Source organism: Conger conger, chromosome 16 (assembly GCF_963514075.1).
Source record: "Conger conger chromosome 16, fConCon1.1, whole genome shotgun sequence".
Classification (NCBI taxonomy): Eukaryota; Metazoa; Chordata; class Actinopteri; order Anguilliformes; family Congridae; genus Conger; species Conger conger.
In genome coordinates this window covers 9134981-9161718 of record NC_083775.1, presented here as the reverse complement: position 1 = coordinate 9161718, position 26738 = coordinate 9134981, and the positions used below count along the sequence as shown (strand labels likewise).

At 47.2% G+C, this 26738-nt stretch overlaps 2 protein-coding genes across 5 annotated transcripts in view; both read right to left on the bottom strand.

The window, feature by feature from the left end:
* LOC133115144 (nuclear body protein SP140-like protein) overlaps positions 1 to 26738 on the bottom strand; it is a 59740-nt gene that overhangs the window by 13955 nt on the left and 19047 nt on the right. Inside the window, exons 1-2 of one of the 3 annotated variants that reach the window (XM_061224900.1) lie at positions 691 to 812; positions 230 to 398 (exon numbers count right to left, since the gene is read on the bottom strand). In XM_061224900.1, coding sequence (XP_061080884.1) covers positions 230 to 388 — 159 coding nt within the window. In that variant the 5' untranslated portion in view covers positions 389 to 398; positions 691 to 812. Of the gene's footprint in view, positions 1 to 229; positions 648 to 690; positions 813 to 26738 lie in introns of those variants that run through there. The other 2 variants (XM_061224902.1, XM_061224901.1) reach the window with 2 other exon arrangements.
* LOC133115142 (sp110 nuclear body protein-like) overlaps positions 11161 to 26738 on the bottom strand; it is a 35862-nt gene continuing 20284 nt past the window's right edge. For both annotated transcript variants that reach the window (XM_061224895.1, XM_061224896.1), the window contains exons 11-22: positions 26396 to 26500; positions 26083 to 26216; positions 25479 to 25517; positions 23629 to 23677; positions 21911 to 22027; positions 21159 to 21298; positions 20414 to 20482; positions 19578 to 19705; positions 18814 to 18925; positions 13377 to 13445; positions 12722 to 12877; positions 11161 to 11787 (exon numbers count right to left, since the gene is read on the bottom strand). In XM_061224895.1, the coding sequence (XP_061080879.1) occupies positions 11668 to 11787; positions 12722 to 12877; positions 13377 to 13445; positions 18814 to 18925; positions 19578 to 19705; positions 20414 to 20482; positions 21159 to 21298; positions 21911 to 22027; positions 23629 to 23677; positions 25479 to 25517; positions 26083 to 26216; positions 26396 to 26500 (1238 nt within the window). In that variant the 3' untranslated portion in view covers positions 11161 to 11667. The remainder of the gene's footprint in view (positions 11788 to 12721; positions 12878 to 13376; positions 13446 to 18813; positions 18926 to 19577; positions 19706 to 20413; positions 20483 to 21158; positions 21299 to 21910; positions 22028 to 23628; positions 23678 to 25478; positions 25518 to 26082; positions 26217 to 26395; positions 26501 to 26738) is intronic.

Genomic DNA, 26738 nt, shown 5'->3' with positions numbered 1-26738 from the left:
ATTGTTGTCTTTCTGTGATTTTAAAGACAGCAAGTCAGATTGGTCTCTGTAATGAGATCGATAGGCAGAGCCAAAGCACACACACGCACGTACAGATGGGCAGGGTCAATCATCAGTTGAGAGATAAGCTGTAAACTGTAAGGACCGAGGGACAGACAGACACGGAGACAGAGGTACGCATGGTCGATATAATGTGGTGTAAAAACTCTATCAGGCTATTAAGACTCACTTTATACCGGTCCTCTGGTATGAGGTCGTTGTCTCGCAGCTGGTTGAGAAAAGTAAGAGGTTTCTCAATACACGACATCTCCGTCTTCTTACAGCGGAAAAACCGCAACAGCTCATCGTCAGTTAAAAAATTCAGCCGGTCCATGGTCATCCGATCCATTTTCGCTCACCTGGAGTACATAGTGTTCAACATTGATCAAATACTTAAATTATGCTCTACGAAAACTAAAGAGCGTTTTCAAGTTAGATACAATATAACTGAGTTCTATTATATCTGAGTTATATTGTATCAAACTTCGAACGCAATTTGTGAACTATTCCGGGCTTAATCTGTTGTCTATGGGCGAGAGTAAATAGAGCGTTCGTCACATTCTGACTGTTCTCTAACATGTCATTACTCAGCGCAGTCCACCCACGCAAAAAAACAACAACTGAGAGTTTAGAAAAATAACCGTAGCCTACCTCTATTCCTGAGCGCATGTATAAACTTCATTAAATATCTACGGCCGACTTCATAGTTTCCCTGCTTCTCCTGCCAGTAGGCACTACCCAAGAAACAGGAAGAGGCGATGTACAGCACTACACTCCGCTGCTTATGACGAATAGAAACTTATACAAAAAGCGCGGGGATCATACGTAACTGAGAGAGTTAAGTGTGCGGGCTTTATTGTAATTTTTGAATAGGCTAAAATAATGAAGGTTGGATTAGAAGAGCGCCACTTCTTGAGTTCCTATCTTATCTCTCAACTGATGATTGACGCTGCCCATCTGTACGTGCGTGTGTGTGCTTTGGCTCTGCCTATCGATCTCATTACAGATACCTATATGACTTGCTGTCTTTATTGTACCTTAGCTTTTGTCCGTGTCAGTGTGCAGAAAGTGATCAGCATGAAGAGTAAACAGCTGAGGGAGAGGGTTGTGTACCAGGTAGCCTACACACGTCCGGAGACGCAAACACAGACGCACACATTTTTGTTGAAGCGCAGACCCAGACATCTTTGATGCTGTGACTGGCCAAAATATTTCAAAGCCGACAATCACAAACTTATGGTGTCATATTACAGTGGCTAAGTAATAAAATAGTAAGAAACAAAATAATGTAGGCTACTAAAAAAGGCTTCACTTTTTGAATAATTGGAAAATTATTTCCTTTATTTGACAATCATTTAAATAGGGACTTGTGTCTGACTGCAGTGGGGACTGACCAATCAGGGGGGTAGCCGCACTGGAGCGGCCTGTAGCGTAGTGGTTAAGGTACATGACTGAGACCCGCAAGGTCGGTGGTTCGATCCCCGGTGTAGCCACACAAAGATCCGCACAGCCGCTTGGCCCTTGAGCAAGGCCCTTAACCCTGCATTGCTCCAGGGCAGGAATGTCTCCTGCTAAGTCTAATGTACTGTACGTCGCTCTGGATAAGAGCGTCTGCCAAATGCCATTATACTATACTATAAGACAGCAAGTCAGATAGATCTCAGAGTTCACACACGCAGACAGAGTTCCGCCTGGTTTCTCTACTGAAACACACGCGCAGTAATGCAGAGCAGTAGCCCACACACGTGCGGAGACGCAAACACAGACGCGCGCACACAGCACTGAGGCAATGTCCACGCGCCAATCCTGACCTCTCGAGAAATGTGCTCGTGCATTGGCAGGGTTTTTATTACATGCATGCGGTTCACATTTGTGTCCACCAGGGACCACCAAAACACAAAGATTAAACCAAACCCCAATAAATCTAGCAACACATTCACTCAGATACGACTTATATGCGTAGAACGTGTAAGTGGTGTGTTATAGGTCTGAAGGAAGGTTTCTATGGACACAGTTAATCCTTCTCAAGCGTGCAGTATTCTATCCTTTCAGCCACTTAACAGTCTCTTGAATTATGTGCCGAACTGCAGGATGTGTTATGAGATGTGAATGTGTTATTTCGAAGGTGAGGAAATCATTTTCTCTCAACCCCGTGGCTCAGGGTGTTAATGCTTTTCAGATTTTCTCGGGAATATTGTCATTGGCCTGTTCAGAATAAGGTCCAAGGTTTCTTAGCAATGTTGTAGCATTACATTCGGTGCAGTAATAGGTATATTTATGACAATGCACTGCCATCAGGATGAGGCAGAATCAAAGGTGATCATAACCAATGGTGACTACAGGAATTTTATGACAATGTCCAATAATTATACTGTTGACAGTTAACATGACAGCACTGCAGGCTTGATATCAGAAAAAATAATCATAAGCTATCCACTACATACTGTAAAACCTGTCACTAGATGGAATTATTGCATCCATCTTGAGACGGGTGCGTGGGGGTTGGACCCAAAATGCACGACTCAGAAACAATAGTAATATAAAGACCCCTCAGGGCTTTATTCGGGATGAATCCCAGGAGAGTAGTCAACACAAGCAAAGTCCATACACGTAGATCCAGCCAAACAAAAAGTAAACAAAAAAAAAAAAAAAAAAGCACGGTGCCGAGGGAAGAGGCAAACTCGTAATCGGTAGACGTGCAGGGAGGTCCGGTAGCAGGAGAGCTGTCAGCGGGGCAGATGAACAGGCGGACGGCAGGCAGAGGCGTAGTCGTGGGCGAAGCGGGAGTCGAAACCATGAAACAATCAGCGAAGCAAAAGTACAAAAACGGTAGGCGAGGACGTAGTCAAAAAACAAACGATGGTCACAAAACAGAAATAAATAAACAATGGTCGGTAAACAGGCTTGGATCGTAACGTGTAATCAATAGTGGTCAATGCTCAAGAGTTGCGTGGTAAACAGAGGCAGACAATTTCGCGAAGAACAGTTGCGCGACTGGGCTATAAATGCGGGTGTAGACAGGTGTAGACAATTAGTTAGAGCGTAGCAAGGAAATGGAAAACAGGTGCGATGGATGACAAGTTTAACAAGGAGATTAGTAATCGTTAGTAATAAACCTATCCTGCCCTAGCATTAGTAAATTAGTAAATGACATGCACGAGAAACGTAAGGTAACATGAACACATGATTAGTCTTGTTAGTTTCTACCCAATCCTGATCTAGCGTTAGTCGTTTTAGTAAATAGACAAATGGAAATAATTAGGGAGTGAATGACAGAAGGAGCGAGAGAGAAAAGGCGGAACGCAAGGTTTGCGGAAAGACATGTAAAAGTGTATGCATAAACAACGAACAGTTAACGTAACAATAAACATAAATCAAAACATAATACAAAACGAAACTAAGACGATAACCATTCAACATAACAAGGTAATATAATCGTAACGAAACATAACTAGACATGACGAGAAAATAAATCGTAACAAGAAATAAACTAAACAACATGACGAACCTAGACTAACATAATACATGATAAGACACTACGTGACTAAGACAACATGAATAAACATAAAACATGGCGAGACAGACCTGAAACGTGACAGGACCCCCCCCTTAACGACCGACTCCTGGCGGTCCTTGGAATTTATCAGGGTGGTCACGATGGAAGTCTCTGATGAGCGATTTGTCCAGAATGAGACTGGGAGCGACCCAGGAACGCTCCTCAGGGCCATAGCCCTCCCCGTCAACCAAGTATTGAACCCCACGGCCCCTCTTACGAATGTTCAAGAGTTCGTTAACAGTAAATGCAGGGTGGTTGTCAATAATGCGGGGGGGAGGTGGTGGGGGATCCGGGGGACATATGGGGTGAGAGGATACAGGCTTAATACAGGAGACATGGAATGTGGGGTGAATCTTAAGGGAAGTAGGGAGTGACAGTTTAACAGAGGATGGGTTGATGATACTGTGGATCTTAAAGGGACCAATAAATCGGGGTTGCAGTTTGTGGGAAGTGGCTTGGAGGGGAATGTCCTTAGTGGACAGCCAGACGGAGTCACCTGGTTTGTAGGCCGGAGCTGGAGTGCGGTGGCGATCAGCAACACGCCGATTACGATCTGCCGTGCGTAAGAGCGCGGCCTTGGCGTCCCTCCAAATCTTGGCACATCGTTTCATGTGGGTGGAGAGGGAGGGAACAGCGATCTCAGCTTCTTGGTCGGGAAACAGTGGAGGTTGGTAGCCCAGGGAGACCTCAAATGGAGATTTCCCGGTGGCGGCGCAGGGTAAGGTGTTGTGTGCGTACTCCACCCAGGTGAGCATCTTGCTCCATGAAGCCGGATTCTGGGCAGAGACACAACGTAGCGCGGCTCCCAAATCCTGGTTGGCCCTCTCGGTTTGCCCATTGGATTGAGGGTGGTAGCCGGATGAGAGGCTGGCTGTGGCACCGAGGGCCAGGCAGAAAGCTTTCCACACTTGACAAATGAATTGTGGGCCCCGGTCGGATACAATGTCTGAGGGGATTCCATGGATGCGGAACACTTCCTTAATAAGTACATCCGCAGTCTCTTGGGCAGTGGGTAACCCTGACAGGGAGATGAAGTGGGCCGCCTTACTGAATCGGTCCACCACAGTGAGGATGGTGGTGTTACCTTCGGAAGGGGGAAGTCCGGTAACGAAGTCCACGCCGATTTGGCTCCAGGGTCGGCTGGGCACAGGCAGAGGTTGGAGTAGACCAGCCGGGGCTTGGTGGGAGGCCTTGCTTCTGGCACAGGTGGTACATGCCTTGATGAAGCGCCTGGTGTCAGGGATCATGGAGCTCCACCAGAATCTCCGCTTCAGCACCGCCAAGGTGCGGGTAAAGCCGGGATGGCAGGAAAGGAGGGATGAATGGGCCCATTGCAGCACCTGTGTCCGAGCGGCTGAGGGAACGTATAGGCGTGATCCGGGGTTGGACCTGGGATCGGGATCCTCCCGTAGAGCCCTCTGGATCACCGCCTCGATCTTCCACGTGACAGATCCGATAGTGCAGGAGGCAGGAAGGATGTTCTCGGGAACCTCACGCTCAGAACAGGTGTTGAATTGACGGGACAGGGCGTCGGGCTTAACGTTCTTCGAACCCGGGCGGTAGGTCAGAGAAAAGTTGAACCTCCCGAAGAACAGCGCCCATCTAGCCTGTCGAGAGTTCAGCCTCTTGGCTGTCTGGAGGTATGCCAGGTTCTTGTGGTCGGTCCAAACGATGAACGGCTTCTCGGCCCCCTCCAGCCAATGTCTCCACTCCTCCAGCGCCAGTTTGACTGCCAGCAGCTCTCGGTTTCCAACGTCATAGTTCCTCTCTGCAGGGGACAGCTTCTTGGAGAAGAAGGCGCAGGGGTGTAGTCGGTTGTCAGCGGCCGCCACCTGAGAGAGCACTGCTCCCACCCCTGCGTCGGAAGCATCCGTCTCGACCACAAACTGGCGGGTCGGGTCGGGATGTACCAGGATGGGAGCGGAAGAGAACAGTCTCTTGACCTTGGTGAAGGCCGTCTCAGCTTCGGGGCTCCACCGGAATGGCACCGCAGGGGACGTGAGCTTGGTTAAGGGGGCGACCACTTGACTATAGGATCTGATGAACCTTCGGTAGAAGTTGGCGAATCCCAAGAAGCGTTGGAGCTGCTTACGTGAGGTGGGTGTGGGCCAATCGGTAACTGCCAGAATCTTCTTGGGATCCGCCCTGATCCGTCCCCTCTCTAGGATAAACCCCAGGAACTCAACTGTGTCGGAGTGGACGAATAATCTGTTCTCAAGGAGTCTCTGTAGAACTTGCCTGACGTGGTGCTCATGATCCTTGGCATTGGTGGAGTAGATCAAGATGTCATCCAGGTAGACGAACACATGGCGACCCAACAAGTCCCGAAGAACATCATTCACCAAGGCCTGGAACAGAGCAGGAGCATTGGTGAGGCCGAATGGCATGACCAGGTATTCGAAGTGTCCGAGAGAGGTGTTGAAGGCGGTCTTCCATTCATCGCCCTCACGGATACGGACCAGGTGGTAAGCGTTGCGGAGATCCAACTTGGTGAAGATGGTGGCCTCGTGAAGTGGGTGGAACGTGGAGTCCATCAGGGGCAGAGGATACTTGTTCCTCACCGTGATGTTGTTCAGCTCCCTGTAGTCGATGCACGGGCGTAGGGAGCCATCTTTCTTCTGAACGAAGAAGAATCCCGCACCGACGGGAGAGGAAGAAGGGCGAATTAGTCCGTTAGCCAGGCAGTCACGGATGTATTTCTCCATCGCCTCCCTTTCTGGTCTGGAGACGTTGTATAGGCGACTTGAGGGAAGTGACGAACCAGGAAGGAGCTCGATGGCGCAGTCGTAGGGTCGATGAGGCGGCAAAGACTGAGCTTGTGTCTTGGAGAACACTGTGCCCAGGTCATGGTAAGGAGAGGGGACCCTCTCCAGGGAGGGTTTGGGAGTCTGTGGTAGGGCTGGCACTCCCTCTGCTGGTGGTGGGGCGGAACGCAAGCAGGACAGATGGCACTTAGGATCCCATGCTTGCACTTGGTTAGAACTCCAGTTGATCGTGGGGTTGTGTTTCTGGAGCCAGGGTAATCCCAAGATGAGTTGGTCATTAGGGGACTGGATGACGCGAAACTGGATCATCTCCCGATGGTTCCCAGAAATGATCAGTTGTACGGGAATAGTGATGTGCGTCATGCGGCAGAAAGTCCTTCCATCCAGCGACCGCGCATTCTCAGGGTGGGGTAGAGGGAGGGTGGGAATGTTCAGTTCAGACACCAGAACTTCGTCGATGAGGTTGGCATCCGCTCCAGAATCCACCAATGCGTTAACCCGGGTTGTTCCGTCGGGGAGAATCAGCAGGGTGGTGAGCGTGGGACGATGGTTGTCTCTGTCAGAACCCTCATGCCTGTCGACTGCTCTCACCTCTACTGGTCGCCTGGTCCTGAAGGAGCACCGAGCCTGGGTGTGACCCGGCCTCCCACAGTAGAAGCACGAGCCGGTGGTTCTGCGGCGTGCTCGTTCCTCGGTAGAGATCTTGGTACCGGCCCGGGACAGGTCCATGGGTTCGGGTCCCTCCGACTGCTGCTCCTCTTGTCGCGGACTTGGCCCCTGCCTGGGGTACGGGTTGCCGGGAAGGATCGGTCTTTCCGACAGGCGTTGTCTGGCACGGTTGTCCAGGCGGATCGTGGTGCGCACGAGTTGGTCGAGCTGGGTGATGGGGTCCAGTCGCGCCAACTCGTCCTGGAGCGTCTCACTCAGGCTGGCCAGGAAGAGATTCGCCAATGCTGCATCGTTCCAACTAGTAGCCGCCGCGAGGGTGCGGAAGTCGATGGAGTGATCTGCCGCGGTCTTCCGTCCCTGGCGCAGAGCAATCAGTCTCTGGGATGGCTCCTGGTCGCTGGATGCGTTTTGGAACACCTTCCGAATCTCATCGGCGAAGACTGGGTAACGAGGAGGAAAAGAATCCCCGGACCACACCGCCGTAGCCCAATCCAATGCCCTCCCCTTGAGCAGTCCCATCACATAGCCTATCCGACGGTCGTCGCTGTTGTAGGTCTGGGGCTGTTGCTTGAAAACAAACTCGCATTGTAGTAGGAACGCCTTGCACCTCTCAGGTTCTCCACCGAACCTCTCTGGAGGGGGTTGTTGGGGCTCCCGGAATTGCCAGGCTCCCGAGGGGTTGACCGCCGGGGAAGTGGGTGGGTGGGTGGGTTCCTCCCGTGGTTGTGGCAGGACCGCGCCGGCGAGCCTCCTCATCTCTGCACACAGTTCACGAATCTCCAGGTGAAGCTCGGAGATTCCTTGTGAATGCAGCCGGACGATGGCTCCTTGTTCCTGGAGGGCGTGGAACATGGCAGTTGAGTCAGCAGGGTCCATAGTGGCGAAATTGTTCTGAGACGGGTGCGTGGGGGTTGGACCCAAAATGCACGACTCAGAAACAATAGTAATATAAAGACCCCTCAGGGCTTTATTCGGGACGAATCCCAGGAGAGTAGTCAACACAAGCAAAGTCCATACACGTAGATCCAGCCAAACAAAAAGTAAACAAACAAAAAGCACGGTGCCGAGGGAAGAGGCAAACTCGTAGTCGGTAGACGTGCAGGGAGGTCCGGTAGCAGTCGAAACCATGAAACAATCAGCGAAGCAAAAGTACAAAAACGGTAGGCGAGGACGTAGTCAAAAAACAAACGATGGTCACAAAACAGAAATCAATAAACAATGGTCGGTAAACAGGCTTGGATCGTAACGTGTAATCAATAGTGGTAAATGCTCAAGAGTTGCGTGGTAAACAGAGGCAGACAATTTCGCGAAGAACAGTTGCGCGACTGGGCTATAAATGCGGGTGTAGACAGGTGTAGACAATTAGTTAGAGCGTAGCAAGGAAATGGAAAACAGGTGCGATGGATGACAAGTTTAACAAGGAGATTAGTAATCGTTAGTAATAAACCTATCCTGCCCTAGCATTAGTAAATTAGTAAATGACATGCACGAGAAACGTAAGGTAACATGAACACATGATTAGTCTTGTTAGTTTCTACCCAATCCTGATCTAGCGTTAGTCGTTTTAGTAAATAGACAAATGGAAATAATTAGGGAGTGAATGACAGAAGGAGCGAGAGAGAAAAGGCGGAACGCAAGGTTTGCGGAAAGACATGTAAAAGTGTATGCATAAACAACGACCAGTTAACGTAACAATAAACATAAATCAAAACATAATACAAAACGAAACTAAGACGATAACCATTCAACATAACAAGGTAATATAATCGTAACGAAACATAACTAGACATGACGAGAAAATAAATCGTAACAAGAAATAAACTAAACAACATGACGAACCTAGACTAACATAATACATGATAAGACAATACGTGACTAAGACAACATGAATAACCATAAAACATGGCGAGACAGACCTGAGACAGACTTTTGGGAACCCCGCAGGATCCCTCGAGCCTGTAGCCTTTCTCCTTTATTTTCTCTCTCCCTCTGTTTCTGTATGTTAGTCATGTTCGTTCCTTATCGAGCTGAAGGTGAAACAGAGGAGGAAGGGTTGCCAGGTCAGGCTGACCCACGTGAACGAGGACAGAGACCTACCTGTGCACTCTGTCCAGTTTGCCTCATCTCCACACTGTGTCTGTGTGTCTGTGTGTGTGTACGTTGGTGTGTGTCTGTGTGTGTGTACGTTGGTGTGTGTGTACTGATAGTGAATAGGGCTAGTGTGTGCTGCCAGTGATTATAGCCAGTCAGTCAGTGTCACTGTGTCCTTTAAACTCTTATTTTAGGGTTGAAATCAATAAAATCTCACCACAGCAACCCTAAATAGTTTAACCCCCGTTTTACCCGTCGATGAATCCCACATGCACCGGTCGAAGGTTGGGGATGGGTGGGCAGACTTTTCAATCCACCCCGAGCCTGACCAAACCCGTTCTGATTCACACTTCCCGCCTCTCCTGCAGCGTCCACTTCAAACACGCTTGGACTCCCTTAAGACTGAGATTAATACAACAGTCAGGCAAGAACATTCCAGCATTCTCAACCCCAGACTCTTCCCCCCAGGTGGGTCTGCATGAAGTATTTAGCATTTCGCACAGATAATCTCCACCCCCGCATTTAGCATGCAGTCTTACCCAGAGACACGCGACGGCATCGGAGAAACACTCAGCGTTCACCTGATTAACATGAGCAATGGTGTTAGGCCTGGCGAACAGCGCTTCCACAGCAGCGAGTATAGCGCGTAACATCACTAAATTGTGAACGCAAACGAGCCAGATGACTTATCCTGGCTGCATGCAGACAGCACACATAACAGGCCCAGAAAAGCGTCGGCTGATTTAGCATAGGAGGCGGCAGTGCTCGGGGGTGGGCATGGGAGAGGAACCAAGATGCGGTTTGAAGAGGTGGGTCTGTGTTTGAAGAGGGACAACAATTTGGGGCGCACCCCCTCCTCCCTAAATCTGTATGATACAGTACTGTGCAACTCTCTTAGGCACAGTAAAAACAATTCCATCCATCCATTATCTGAACCCGGTAATCCTGAACAGGGTCGCAGGGGGGCTGGAGCCTATCCCAGCATACATTGGGCGAAAGGCAGGAATACACCCTGGACAGGTCGCCAGTCCATTGCAGGGCACACACACACACACACTCATACCGATGGGCAATTTAGACTCTCCAATCAGTCTAACCTGCATGTCTTTGGACTGTGGGAGGAAACCGGAGTACCCGGAGGAAACCCACGCAAACAAGGGGAGAACATGCAAACTCCACAGAGAGGCCGACCGGGATCCAAACCCAGGACCTCCTTGCTGTGAGGCGGCAGTGCTGCCCAAGTGCACCATCCGTGCCGCCCTAAAAACAATTCTGTAAAGTCAAATCAATCCTTCACTTGTGGAGAGGTTGTCCATTCTCTTACGCAACTGTATAGCTAGCTTGCTAGCTAGGATTAGTTCATTTGATTTCAAAGTAGTCCCAAGATCTCCACAAGCGTTGCATATGTTGCGTGAATGTCAGATCGCCTCGCCAGGCTTTATTACCACGCACCGTTTGCTTTATCGTGCGAGCTAGCTAGCGGGGGAATAGTTTTTTCTACAACTTTTTATTTTGCCTGTGCGCTCGATCTTATTTCCAGTCCACCGTCATGATGTTAATTGTAACGCGGCTTTGTTCGCGTACAGGTGCTTTTTTCCGCTCCCCCCTGATGTATTGTCGATCCTTTGTTCAATAAACCATTGTTTAATTTGTCTATTGTGGAAGTCTGAATAATTGCTGCGTTCTTTACCGAGTCTGTCTGCTCATCTCTGCTGCGCAATTCGGGGTAGGGATTCGCTGCTGGTGCCTGTGGTGACGTATTACGCATGGCCTGCAAGAACACAACGCAGACGCCGAAGGTTCCGTGCTGGAAGGATGCGTGGTGTTTAATCTACAAGGCTCTAGTTTTGGAAACACATTTATTAAAAATGATTATAAATATTTTCAGTACTTAATTGACATAAATCGTTAGTTCCTTAGTTATAAATTACAAGTATCTCAGTTTTGCGTACACACACGAGCACCACGTTTGGATAAGATTTTCAAGACGTGTAGGAGCTGTATTGAGCCGACTAAATTAAAGACATTTACACTTCCATGGGCGTTTTGATCGTTTATTTACAAAGCGGGTTCTCTTACAGAATACAGCATTTTTGTTTATTTATGAGTTGCGCTAATAGAATACATTGTTTTCCTACGTTCTGAAAAAAAACTATGAAAAGTTTACTTAAACAATTTAATAGCACTGGCGTTTTGTGAGCATGCATTCACTATAAGCATTCGGCTGATATCAAGCAACAGAAAACCCGTTTTCAAATTTCACAAGCATACTTTTTTTACTTACATTATTCTGAAAACGAAATGTATCATTTTGTGTTCAAACACCGCATAATATTTAAAACAGCTCTTTAAAAACACCAGTTTATGAATTGCTAATAGTGGCTTTATGTTGCATACCGAGTAATTTGTTAATATTGATCAAATCAATTATTAACGTTTCAAATGAAAAGCACATGTATTAGTTTGACACCTGTGTACTGAAAGTTCTGAGATATATGGCATTTTATGAAAGTAGGAGGACCGATTTGGCCTGTTAAACACACTTCGTTAGACATTGTGAGGACCGCCTGATGATGCATCCGAGTTGTTTTTCACACTGAAGACCTGCTGAAATTCAGTCTCAAATAACTGCTTGAGTCTTGCACCCACCGGTCCAACTTCATTTTCCTGGCCGAAAGGGGAGACGGAGAATAAAGGAAATTAATTAAAATATACACAATACAATACAATACAATTTTATCTGGAAAGACTAAACAACCTTGAAGGAGCATTCATTCTCTAGTTCTGTTTGAGTCTGCTTTGTGTTATACAATACGTTTTTTTTAATTTATGAATTTTTACTTACCATATTCGATGTGAAGAGTACACATAGTACAGCGGGTACCAGAAGGAACTTGGGATTCATTCTTTATTAGTTATTCATTGTATGTTGCTGTCCAAATGGTTGCTACCCAAGTGAACAGTTTAATTTGAAATCGTTTGGACTAACCGCAGGCCCAACAGGTATGTATGGTAAATGGGAAATGGTTGGCATTTATATAGCGCCTTTATCCAAAGTGCTGTACAATTAATGCCTCTCATTCACCCATTCATATACACGCTCAGACACCAACGGCGATTGGCTGCCATGAAAGGCACCAACCAGCTCGTCAGGGGCAATTGGTGGTTGGGTGTCTTGCTCAGGGACATGTTGTATGAAGATAAACCTATGGTCAGTAGCTGCCTTCTCAATGTGTACACTTTTGACTTTTGTACTGCTTGTAAGCTATCTGTGATCTGTGTTGCTGTTAATAGGCTAATGAATGGTAATGAGTGGTACATTACATTAATGGCATTTGGCGGACGCTCTTATCCAGAGCGACGTACAGTTGATTAGACTAAGCAGGAGACAATCCTCCCCTGGAGCAATGCGGGGTTAAGGGCCTTGCTCAAGGGCCCAACGGTTGTGCAGATTTTATTGTGGCTACACCGGTATTAGAACCACCGACCTTGCGAGTCCCAGTCATTTACCTTAATCACTACGCTACAGGTATGGTTTCCTGTCTGCAGCGTTTAAGTACGGAGCTAGGTCCCACAATCTTGCTTCGTGTGGCAGTCTTACCCTGTTGAATGTGGCAGCGTTATTAAAGATGGGTTGGATGTCAGATTCGAACTGGCCTACAGTGGAGTACTGCCCCGCCCGCAGCTTCTCTGCTACCATCTTCAGCCTTCTGCGGGCTGGTCCTGACTTCTGAATGAAGTCCCTGTCGCGTGGCACCTTGCACAGAAAACAACTATATTTAAACACAGGCACACGCAAAAAACACACACAGCAGTTGTAAGAGTTATACACTCATATACTCTCAGCTGAATATATTTAAAGGCAGGTACAATTGCATGCAAATGCACACACACACACACACACAAACAAATATATTTAAACACGGGCATGCACATGGGCATACACACACGCACACACATATACACACACATCAGCAGGCAGAGATAAAAACTTAAACAAAACGGCAAGCTTTTCAAAACATTAACACATGCAAATCATTGCAGCTTTGAAATGATACAAAATATTATTACACTGGTACTTAAATACACTATTAAGGTTTCCGTGGAGTTGACGTATTCACGATATATTGCAGCATGTTCCATTTCTGGAAGGGTACAACTTGCACGCTGCAGCCTGGCAGACTCTTGAGACATACAGTGACGCAGACGATGCGGACGTGTTGCTGAATTGACGGCGGCGGGGCAGTGCTACTCACCGTGTCTCTGGGGTCGCAGGAGAAGACGTGATACCAGCGGGAGAGCAGCAGGAGGAGATAGTGGCATTGCTGTGGAGTGCAGTGTGTTCACAGAGTTCAGCACCGCACCCGGACATTTTCAACAGGACGCGATTTGGACAGAGGAACAATTTCTGTTCTTTTGGCTCTGTACTCCAGCACACTGAACGTGAAATGAAACAATGACTATGATGTACAGGGTGTCACCTTTAATTTGAGGGCATTTCAATCCATATCCTGTGACCCTTGTAGGAATTACATCCCTTTTTATACATTTTATCCTCTAAAATGTAGATGTGTATAACAAGGGATGTGATTACTACAAGAATCACCTGACATGGATGTAAATTATAGGGGACAGTCTGCACTTTCACCCCATAGTCATCATTTCATTTCAAATCCATTGTGCTGGAGTACAGAGCCAAAAGAACATAAATTGTCTGTCCAAATACTTACGGACTGCACTATATACACTCATCGAGCACTTCATTAGGAACATTTTTACTTTATTACACCTACTTATTCATGCGATTATCAAATCAGCCAATTGTGTGGCAGCAGTGCAATGCAGTCAATCATGTTGATACGGGTCAGGAGCTTCAGTTAATGTTCACATCAACCATCAGAATTGGGAAAAATGTGATCTAAGTGACTTTGACAGTGGATTGCTTGTTGGTGGCAGACAGGGTGGAAAATCCCTACACTAGTCTCTAGAGAAGGGGTCTCCAACCCTGGTCCTGGAGAGCTACTGGGTCTGCTGGTTTTTGTTTTCACCTTAAAATCAGCACCTGTTGAGACCCAGGTAACCAGGTGAGGTGAGGTAATTAATTAAATTAGAGCAGTTGATTACAGTTAATTGCAGGGTAAGAACGAAAACCAGCAGACCCAGTAGCTCTCCAGGACCAGGGTTGGAGACCACTGCTCTAGAGTTTGCAAAGAATGGTGAATAAAAAACAGTGAGCAGCAGTTCTGCAGACAGAAATGTCACGTTTCATTACATTACATTATTGGCATTTGGCAGACGCTCTTATCCAGAGCGACGTGCATACCCATAACCAGGGATAAGTTCGCTGAAAGACCCTAGAGGGAAGTACAATTTCAACTGCTACCTGACTATATATACAGACGTTTCAGGTCTGTCTTGCCCTGTTTTATGTTTTATCATTTGTCTTAGTCACATTTTCTGTATTCAGCATCAGTGTTATTTAAGTAGTTGTGTAGCGCACCAGCGGCAGCTGTGTGCGGCAGCCTCGGCTACTTGCCTCGGTGTACGAAGTCGCAGGTGTACAAAGTCGGGGGTGTCTATCTACGGGTGTCCATCGAGGCTGTCCGAGAGCCTGATGATTGATTTTGTTTTTGCTGCCTGCCCTCATTCCACTGTGTAGTATTCCTCTTGTCCTCCCTAGTTCCCTCCATGTGTTTCCTTCCCATCCCTGTCCTCTCTCCTCTCCCCAGGTCCCAGTCAGGTAGGAGGTTCGCTTCCCGCCAACATGGGCAGAATATCTCTAACCTCATCGTCCCTCCCAGATCCGCTGGTATTGATCTCTGTGTGGCTGGTGGCCTCTGGAACTGCCAGTCCGCCGTCCAGAAAGCAGACTTCATATCTGCCTATGCCTCCCACCTCAACCTTGACTTTCTTGCTTTAACTGAAATGTGGCTCTCACCAGAGAACACGGCCACCCCGGCTGCCCTTTCCTCTGCCTTCTCTTTTTCCCCACACACCCAGATCCTCTGGCAGAGGAGGTGGCACAGGTCTCCTAATCTCATCCTCATGGAGATCTAGTGTCTTCTCCTCATCCCTCTCCTTCTCCTCTTTTGAATTTCATGCGGTTTCTGTTACTTTGCCGTGCAAACTGTTTATCATTGTTGTTTATCGCCCCCCGGGTCCTCTGGGGAACTTCTTGGATGAAATGGACATCCTCCTCAGCTCCTCACCAGTCAATGACCCCCCCCCTGGTCCTCCTGGGTGACTTCAACCTCAACTCAGAGTCCACCCAGTCTACCTTTCTCTCCCTCCTCTCTTCTTTTGACCTTACCCTCACTCTTTCCCCTCCCACCCACAAAGCAGGCAACCTTCTTGACCTCATCTTCACAAGGAGCTGCACAACAACCAACCTCTCTGTAACACCACTCCATATATCTGACCACTCCTTCATCTCTTTCTCTCTTCCACTCTCCTCTAACACCCATCCATCTCTCCCACCATCCACTGTCACCTGTCGACCTCTCATCTACAATCCTCTCCTCCCTACCATCCGCGGAGTCTTTCTCTCGACTATCTCCCGATGATGCGGCTACAACTCTCATGTCCTCCCTCTCATCTTCCTTTGACTCTCTGTGTCCCCTCACCACCAAACTAGCTCGGGCCTCCCCCCGCAGTCCTTGGCTTTCTGATGCTCTACGAGCTGTCCGAACCGAACTGCAGGCGGCGGAGAGAAAATTGAAAAGGTCTTGTCTCTCCAGTGATATGCCCTCTTATCGTCTTTCCATTCCTCTGTCTCTCTAGCTAAATCTTTCTTCTTTCACTCGAAAATTAACGCGGCCGCCTCTAATCCCCGCAAACTGTTTTCAACTTTCTCCTCTCTTCTGGCCCCCCCACCCCCCTCATCACTCACACCTGATGACTTTGTCTCCTTCTTTGAAAAGAAGGTCGATGCTATTCGCAATTCCTTCTCCCAACCCTCCACCCCTGCCGACCCTCCTACCCTCCCCAACTCCCTAACCTCCTTTTCTCCCCTCTCTGACGCCGACACACTGAAACTCCTTACATCCCACCGCCCAACCACCTGTCCTCTTGACCCCATCCCCTACAATCTATATCTGATGACATTCTCCCTTTTCTCTCCTCTCTAATCAACACCTCCCTCTCTTCCGGCACCATGCCCTCTTCCCTGAAGAGGGCCAGAGTCACTCCCCTGCTCAAAAACCCCTCTGCCCTGAACAACTACCGGCCTGTCTCTCTTCTTCCCTTCCTCGCTAAAACTTTGGAACGGGCGGTCTGCTCCCAACTGTCCACTTATCTTCTCCAGAACAATCTCCATGACCCCAACCAGTCTGGCTTCAAGAGTGGCGACTCCACTGAGACCACCCTGCTCGCGGTCACTGAGGCACTCCACTCTGCTAAAGCAAAATCCCTCTCCTCTGTCCTCATCTTCCTCGACCTGTCGGCCGCCTTCGATACAGTCAACCATGAGATTCTGCTCTCATCGCTGTCTGGGATGGGTGTCACAGGGTCTGCACTCGCTTGGTTTTCCTCCTACCTCTCTGGTCGCTCCTACCAGGTGACTTGGAGGGGCTCAGTCTCCGACCCTCACCCCCTACGAACTGGAGTCCCGCAGGGCTCAGTTCTTGGGCCTCTCCTCTTCTCGCTATACACTATGTCTCTTGCTTCTGTTATCTCTTCCCATGGCTTTTCCTATCATTCTTACGCTGATGACACCCAACTCTTTATTTCCTTCTCCCCCGACACCCAAGTCACCACACGGATCTCTGCCTGCTTGGCTGATATCTCTGCGTGGACTTCCCACCACCTGAAGCTCAACCTTGCCAAAACTGAGCTTCGCTACATCCCTGCTAAGTCCTCTCCGTCAATCGACCTCTCATTGACTGTTGAGGACTTTGTAGTTTCCTCCTCCCGTACGGCAAAGAATCTTGGGGTGACTCTTGATAACTGCCTCACCCTGGCTCCACAAGTATCCTCCACTGCCAGAACCTGCAGGTTCTTTCTGTATAATATACGCCGTATCCGTCATCTCCTGACTGAGAAAGCCACCCAGCTCCTAGTCCAGGCGCTCGTCATTTCCCGCCTGGATTACTGCAACTCCCTCCTAGCCGGTCTCCCAGCGTGTGCCATCAAGCCCCTCCAGCTGGTCCAGAATGCTGCAGCCCGCCTGATCACCAGTCAGCCCAGGTCGGCTCATGTCACCCCGCTTCTCATTAGCCTCCACTGGCTTCCTATTGCCGCACACATCCGTTTCAAGGCCCTAGTGTTGGCATTTCAGGCTGCTAAGGAGACTGCCCCACCTTACACAAAATCCCTGATCACTCCCTACTCCCCAGCTAGATCACTCCGGTCTGCCAGCTCTGGTCGCCTTATGGTCCCCTCTCTACGTGCACCTGGCGGTCGAGCTGCACGTTCACGCCTGTTTTCCGTTCTGGTTCCTCAGTGGTGGAATGACTTGCCTACCACTGTCAGAACAGCAGAATCCCTCCCCCTATTTCGACGCAGACTCAAAACCCACCTTTTCAAACTCTACCTTAGTCCTCCCTCCTGATTTCCCCTGCCCCTCGTTTCTGATATCTCTATCCTTGTCTAACCCCCCCCCCCCCCCCCCCCCCCCCCCCAAAAAAAATTTCTTAAAAAAAAATTGACAACAACTACGTTTAGAACAGCATTTCATGTGTATTTTGCTAGTTCTGGATGTGATGCTTTGACTTATGGTAGAACCTATGCACTTGTAAGTCGCTTTGGATTAAAAGCGTCTGCCAAATGACTAAAATGTAATGTAAATGTACTGTCTTATCATGTATTATGTGAGTCTAGGTTTGTCATGTTTACTAATTACCTTGTTAAACTTGTCATCCATCGCACCTGTTTTCCATTCCCTTGCTGCTCTCTAACTAATTGTCTACACCTGTCTACACCTGCATTTATAGCCCAGTCGCACTTCTGTTCGTTGCGAAATTGTCTGCCTCTTGTCCGTCAAAGAAACTCTTGAGCATTATAACGATTGATTACACGTTAAGATCCAAGCCTGTTTATCGACCACTGATATTGTTTTCTGTTTCGTTGACCATCGCTTGTTTTTGACCACGTCCTCGCCTACTGTTTTTCTACCTTTGCCTCGCTGTTTGTTTTATGGTTTCGACTTCCGCATTGCCCTCGACTACGACTCTGCCTGCCGCCCGCCTTTACTTTTGCCCCGCTGACAGCTCTCCTGCTACCGGACCTCCCTGCACGTCTACTGACTACAAGTTTGCCTCTTCCCTCGGCACCGTTTTTTTTATTGTTTATTGTTTTATTGGCTGGATCTACGTGTATGGACTTTGCTTGTTTTGACTACGCTCCTGGGATTCGTCCCGAATAAAGCCCTGATGGGACTTTATTTCACAATTGTTTCTGAGTCGTGCATTTGGGTCCAACCCCCACGCACTCGTGTCAAGAAACACCTTGTTAATGAGACGTCAGATGGGAATGGCCAGACTGGTCAAAGCTAACAGGAAGGCGACAAACGCGAATAACCACACATTACAACAGTGGTATGCAGAAGAGCATCTCTGAACACACAACGCATCATAACTCTAAGTGGATAGGCTACAGCAGTAGAACTCCAAAAAAAGGTCTAATAAATACCTAATAAAGTGCTCCGTGAGTGTATGAACAAGGAGACACCTAAGGCTGCAAGTTGTTGGGACTCACCAGCATGAAGTCTGAGGTGCGACAGTCTAGAGCCTGTTCGAGAGAGCGTTCACGCGTGATACTGCGGTCCTGGTTGAAAGTCAGTACACAGTAGGTACACAGCCACTCTCCCCTGTGTGCACACACACACACACACACACATATATGTGTACACACACAAACACACACGTACACATACATATATACACAAACATACACATACATATACACACGTACACACACACACATACACATATACACACACATATATGTACACACACACACACACACGTACACACACACACACACAAATATTGTGGTTATGTAACACAGTCAACATTTTTTGCAAAATGTTCTACAAACATGTTTATAGGTTATTGAGTGTGGATTGACGGGCAAAATGGCCATTTATATCCATATAAAATGAAATCAACAACACAACAAAGTGCGAAAAAAATCAAGCTGTCTAAATACTTGCTGAAGCCACTGTACACACATTGCATTACATTAATGGTATTTGGCAGACGCTCTTATCCAGAGCGACATACAGTTGATGAGACTAAGCAGGAGACAATCCTCCCCTGGAGCAATGCAGGGTAAAGGGCCTTGCTCAAGGGCCCAACGGCTGTGCGGATCTTATTGTGGCTACACCGGGGATCGAACCACCGACCTTGCGGGTCCCAGTCATTTACCTTAACCACTACGCTACAGGCTGCCCGCGCACATAGCCTGATCATAGGACCCTTTTAGAGAGAAAGACAGCAGATCAGCGAGGGAGCGCTCACCCCAGCAGTCTCTCCTCCACGGCGGGCAGGTGGCATTCTGTGTGGAAGGCACGGGGGCAGCGGTCACAGCAGAGCAACACCCCCCGCCTCCCACAGACAGAGCAGTCATCATCGTTCCTCTGCTCCTCCTGAGACAGAGACAGGCACACTTTCCGTGATTACTCTCATTTACAAGCACTTCATACGTACATATTCATCATCATCATCACGTTATTTAGCTGACGCTTTTATCCAAAGTGACTTACATTTGATTGGACCAAGCAGGAGACAATCCCCCCTGGAGCAATGTGGGGTTAAGGGCCTTGCTCAAGGGCCCAACAGCTGTGCAGATCTTTTCATGGCTCCACCAGGAATTGAATCACCAACCATAGTCATTCACCTCAACCACTACACTACAGGCTACACTGCACGCTGTATTCACAAAGATTTCTAGTTTTAATCATCTCCCCATTTTTGCCGTATCTCTGTGTCAATCAAATGTCATTGACCAGTTTGTACCTTCTATATCAGACGGTGATTATGCTGACCATCACCTAGCTAAATGCACGTTTGTCATTGTTTTCATGTCATTGAGTTCTGTTCTACAGCGCAGTTGTAGTAAAGTCATACCCATGTCATCAACAGACAGATTCTTTTACCAACCATTTCTATGTCCACACCACATTCTACTGCGGTCATTCCATAATGCAGTTTATTATTACCACAGGGTAGTACTGATATACGTTATACGTTACACTACAGCCTGTCCTATACGCCAATCAATTGGGTATTGGGTCCACTGGTGCTGCGATTGGGTGGATGAGGGTATTGCCATGGCAGCAGGGGGAGGGCCTTACCAGGTCCTTCTCTTCCTTGCTGCAATTTTTGCACGGACACAGGGGCGAGTGGCACTCCAAAACCTTCCTCTGTGGAAGAGAGACAAACAGACAACCTGGATGTCAAGTCTTTCCTGGATGGCAGCCTTTCCATGACAGAGGTGAATAAATGCAGTTGACAGTAACAGAGTGCCTGCAAAATTAGAGATCTCGTGCAATCCATGTTTTTTAAAGATAGTTATACGTAAAAAACCAAATAAACCACAAATACTTGATATCCTGATAGTAGGTCTTATGCTGCTAAGGATTTGGTATTGGGATACCGTCTCTTTCTTCCATAAGTGAACAGGGCATTTATATTTTACCCAATCCCGCTTTCGTGGGATGCCAATCCAAAGTGAGCTTTAAGTGAAGATCCAAATAGTATGGTCACCCCATTCCTCCAACTATTGTGTTTAAAATGCATTTTCTAAATGAGAAGGCAATGTCGTTATTTCCCTGTGTAAGTGCACATCTTGACTGAACAATCACTGAATGAAAATATTCATAGATCAGTGTCTAAACTTGAAAATCAGAAGATAAATAGAAAATGGCCAAAACTCAAAAGTTACATTTCAACTGAATCTTTATTTTCTGTATTTTTTTAAGAACTTAAAATCTTTTGAAAAATAATTATGTCAATGCTGGTCCACACATGGGTGCTTCAGAGCCTTCAGATAAAAAACAGCCCACCCCTCCCATTCTCCCCCCGCCCCTCCTCCACTACCTTGATGAGGTCACTGAGCGGTACTCCTTGGCACAGGATACTTCTTTCCCAGGAGCTGGAAGTGAGCTCCTGGTCCTCCTTGGCGAACTCGACGGGGGTCAGCCATCTGCTGGCCGTCCGTATGCATTTCCCAGAGGTCCCTGGGGTGGTCCGAGAGGACAGAGAGAGAAGACAAATCAGCCGTCGTGTTTCAGAAGCACACCCGCTCCCCTGATCTGAACCAGGGCCCCCATTCACCACACGAACAACGAGGGAACTCAACATGTTCTGACATTTACAGCTTTGAGTTCCACCGAAACCTCTCAACAGCGGTATGGACAGGCTGGGCGCGGCTGAGATAACGTGCTAACGATAAGCCGGACGTGCCGTGACTGAACGACTGCTGTGAAAAGTGACTGACTTTGCCGACATATCAGGGAGTGACCAGGACAAACAGAATGAAAGGAAACAACGAACAGTCAAGATTATTCACAGAAATACTGAGCATCAAAAACATCCCTTGAAACACATCTCACCGTCAGCAGTGCTTTAGGTGTGCTCCCATGTTATAGCTGCCACCATACTTCCATTTTAAAGTATTATCAGTGACAACCAGGTCATCACAAAGGGCTTAATATGGAAATCCAGTCAGCAAATGTACATCTCATAAAGGAAAAAAAACTGGTTGAGAATATTTTATCCCCATTCAAACTGATCCTATCAGTGGATACGCTGACTTTGTAGCTTATGTACACACACACACACACACACACCTGATGCAAAACGACCTTTCTGTAGAATCCCAGTTGCTGATCCACAGGTGACAGACAAACAAGGACCAGGAAATTCTGACATGTCTCCATTATCCATTTTCTCTGGTTCTTCTTCGTCTGAATATGTAAAACATAAGTGTTGGATTATTTGTCCAAACAGGGCCATGTAGCGCCCTACAGAAGACCGTCTGGCCAAATTCAAGCAGTATGCGTGGGGAAGCACAAATCATAAATCAGAGTGATTTGATTCCACCAAACGAGCAAAAGCTCCATTTCCTAACTGGACTCTAGGCTGAGCCAACATGCCTGCATGCCACTGGAAACACATGTATATAGTATTCACACTGTATACTGGTAGATGATACACTCAGTGGTGTATACTGGTGTAGGACACAATCATTGTATATTAGTATGTTAGTATATTAGTATATACATGTGTATACAACATACGTACATACATGTTTAATATATCAATCACATTATTGTGATTGATATATTAAATGATTAGTATAATTGGTAGATTAAATGATTATTGTGATTGATAGATGACATGATTAATGCTATTGATAGCTAATGAATTTGGGCATGCTAAAATAATTACTAAAAGAGTGATAACGTTAAAGTTAACTCTAAAGAATGAAAAGGGGGGAATGTTGAAGTTTGATCAAAATGCCCTTATTGAAAACCAGGAATGATGAAGTTTGATTTAAATACTTTCATTAAAACTGTGAAATGGTTAGAATAGAGAATCATGTGCAAAAATACCCTTTCCTAAATGTCACGATATATCTATAAACTATATTTCAAATGCTGTTTAGTACTACAATGATAAGCCATAATGTTTGAAGAATCATTATTAATTATGTTAAAATGAATAAGTCAGTCATCTTGAGCAATTAGAACTGTGTGTCTGTTAAAACACATTGAGCTGCAAAGTACAGTTTGTTTAATGAAAGTGCAGAGAACTCTTAATCAGGTGTTTAAAAACCATGGCATTGGATACGGCCTGTTTTGACTGAGTGATGCAGTTCAAGCAATGTGGGTCTTTGCAGAGAAATGTTTTGAGTTAGTGATCACCAGCCCAATTTGCCTGCATCATTATATAGGCAAAAGGTTAAGACAGCTCAGCTTTCATAGAGTGACAGAAAATATTAAGGCGGGTTAAGAGAGACAATGTGATGTTATATGACAATTGATTGGTTAGCTATAATGCATAAAGACTAGGATACTTCCTACTGTTACTTTGGAATTCTCTGGTCTCTGGAAGCTTCTTGCACGGAGCACACAGACTCCCCAGATTAATCTGTTTTATTTTAAACAAAAGATTTGTAATGAGCAACTACTGACTCTAAATATTTCTTCAACATCATTGCTGCCAATACAACTTCACCCACGTAAAAGGGACGAGGGGGAAAAGTGACAAAAAAATATTTCCTCAACAACAGCCTATATAAAACATTCAGTGGTGTATACTGGTATATAGCACATTCAGTGGTGTACACTGATTACCCAGCAAATTTAGGTTGTCATAATACAAAATTGGTGGCAAACATATCGTTTTTGTGTTACTTCCCACGCACACAAAGGAAGACCTTTTCAACTAAGATGGCTGGTGAAATGTTCACATGGTTAACTAGGGTAGAGTGTGTAGCAAGCTGACATCAGGCATGTTGAAGTGTGCCAACTTCTATTGTGTATTCTTGTGAAAAGGGACCTACCAGAGATCTTGTCCTCAGATGGCCTGGTACGTGATGACCTCTTCCTTCTCTGAAACAAGAGGCATTGCATCTCAAAATGCTGATAAAATGTCACGACCAGAAAGCTACATCCATCAATACTGTGTGGTTCCCAACTGAGTAAAGACGGCTGTTCTTAGCTCAGTGATGCAGCACCGCAGTCCAGATGGAATGCACTAAGATGAAAAAAAGGATGACTGAATCCAGTGGACTAAACTAGAGAAAATGATGACTGAATCCAGTGCACCAAGCTGGAAAAATTATGACTGAATCCAGTGCACTAAACGAGAGAAAATGATGACTGAATCCAGTGCACTAAGATGGAAAAATGCACGGCTCTGCACAGGACTCCCACTGTCTGAAGAGGATCCGGAAGGGAAAAGGGCTGACAGCAGGACAGCATCCATCTGATGTTTAGAATAGAAACTCTCAACCATTCATATAACTGGTTATTGTTATCGAAGCAATGGCAGTAGGGAAACAACATGAGAAAGTCAGTCAATTTATTGACGAGGCCAGGGGATTATAGTTCAGGAAATGCTTAAACAGGAGTGAAACATGCCTGACTACAGCACATTGTCACAACACACCACAACACCACACAACACAACACACCACAACACATTACATTACATTACATTATTGGAATTTGCAGACGCTCTTATCCAGAGCGACGTACAACAAAGTGCATATCCATAACCAGGGATAAGTTCGCTGAAAGACCCTAGAGGGAAGTACAATTTGAACTGCTACCTGTACAACAAAGATAAGGACGAGGGCCAATTTTTTTTTTTTTTTTTTTTTAAACAAGAAACAAACAAACAGAGCAAAAGTGACCAAAGTTAACTATCAAAACACTGCTTACCTAGCCAACTAAAAAATACCGATACACAAAGCAAGTCACAGAGACAACAATTAAGGTTCACAGGGAGGTAGGGAGGGATGGGGAGAGGTGCTGCTTGAAGAGGTGTGTCTTCAGCTTGCGCTTGAAGGTGGGGAGAGATTCTACAGTTCTGACCTCAACGGGGAGTTCGTTCCACCACTCTGGAGCCAGAACAGACAGCAGTCGTGAGCGTGAGGTGGAGGTTCGGAGAGGGGGAGGTGCCAAGCGGCCTGTGGAGGCTGAACGAAGAGGTCTGGCAGGGGTGTAGGGTCTGATGATTTTTTGTAGATAAGCTGGGGAAGACCCCTTAACTGCTTGGAAGGCTAGCACCAATGTTTTGAATTTGATGCGAGCCATGACAGGCAGCCAGTGGAGGGTAGTAAGCAGGGGGGTGAACACACCACACCACAACACAACACAACACAACAAACCACAACACACCACAACACAACACAACACAACACTCTTTATGGACCCTAAATGGTCCATAGAGACTCCCCAATACCGTGACTCCCCACTGCTGGAAACCAAACTAAGAGATTAAAAGAGTTCATTATGAAGGGAAGGGTGGCACGGATGGTGCAGTGGGTAGCACTGCCGCCTCACAGCAAGGAGGTCCTGGGTTCGAATCCCCGTCGGCCGGGGCCTCTCTGTGCAGAGTTTGCATGTTCTCCCCGTGTCTGCGTGGGTTTCCTCCGGGTACTCCGGTTTCCTCCCACAGTCCAAAGACATGCAGGTTAGGCGGATTGGAGAGTCTAAATTGTCCATGGGTATGAGTGTGTGAGTGAATGGTGTGTGTGCCCTGCGATGGACTGGCGACCTGTCCAGGGTGCATTCCTGCCTTTCGCCCAATGTATGCTGGGATAGGCTCCAGCCCCCCGTGACCCTGTTCAGGATAAGCGGGTTCAGATAATGGATGGATGGATGGATTATGAAGGGAAATTATTACCTCTCTGCATGGAATGCTCGGGGCTTCCAAATGACCCTCCTGCGGAGACGGGAGTTAAGACAGGCAAGTTTCAGCAGTGTGTCTCAAGCAAATCCTCAATCCACAATGCAGCAAACACAACATCATTAATGACCAGCATCAACCACAAGATCCCTTATAAAAAGCAGCCAGAGAATGCTCCTGATTCCACGTGAAAAGTAGATACCAGTAAAGCAAAAGTAGACTGTAGTCCTGTTCGATGTGTTGTGTGTTCAGAGATGCTCTTCTACATACCACTGTTGTAAGATGTGGTTATTTGCATTGCTCTTGCTTTGACCAGTCTGGCCCTTCTCCACTGACCTCTCTCATTAACAAGGTGTTTTTGCCCGCAGAACTGCTGCTCAACGGATGTTTTTTTTATTTCTCGCACCATTCTTTGCAAACTCTAGAGACAATTGTTGTGCGTGAAAACCACCGTGTCTGGCACCAACTATCATTCCACAGTCACTTACATCATATTTTGATCCCATCCAACCTTCCAGGTCCCAGTCATGTACCTTAGTAACTAGGCTACAGGCTGCCCCCAATTTGAACAGTGTACACCCAAATCCTCCCTCTCTCTGACCTGGATCAGTTTCTGCAGGGGGGTGTTCTGGCAGCGAATGCTCTCCTTCCATTTTTTTGAACTCTTCTTCCCCCCAAAATCTTCGAAGGCCTGGGGGGCAAACCAGAACCCCTCGGCCAGGATACACAGCTCTCCTGTGACAGACACAGGCATGTCATGGGACATCCAGGTGACACACAAACAGAAGCACACAAGCACGCTTGCGCAAAGACAGACACACAAACACACAGTCACATGCACACAGGTGCGTGGGCACACAATGCGCACACACACTCACACACACACGACCCTGTAGGCCTCTCTCTCAGCTCACCCTTGGCCAGCTTGTTTCTGTAAAGGATACCCTCCTTATCGCCGCAGGTGACAGGAAGCTGTGTCCTGAAGATCGGCTCCTTCTCCCCCTGTCTGATGGGAGAACCTGGATCACAGAGCAGTGATGAGACATCAGCCCCGCAATGCACTGAATGTGTCCCTCACAGGTTACAGTACACACTGAATGTGTCCCTCACAGGTTACAGTACGCACTGAATGTGTCCCTCACAGGCTACAGTACGCACTGAATGTGTCCCTCACAGGCTACAGTACGCACTGAATGTGTCCCTCACGGGTTACAGTACGCACTGAATGTGTCCCTCACGGGTTACAGTACACACTGA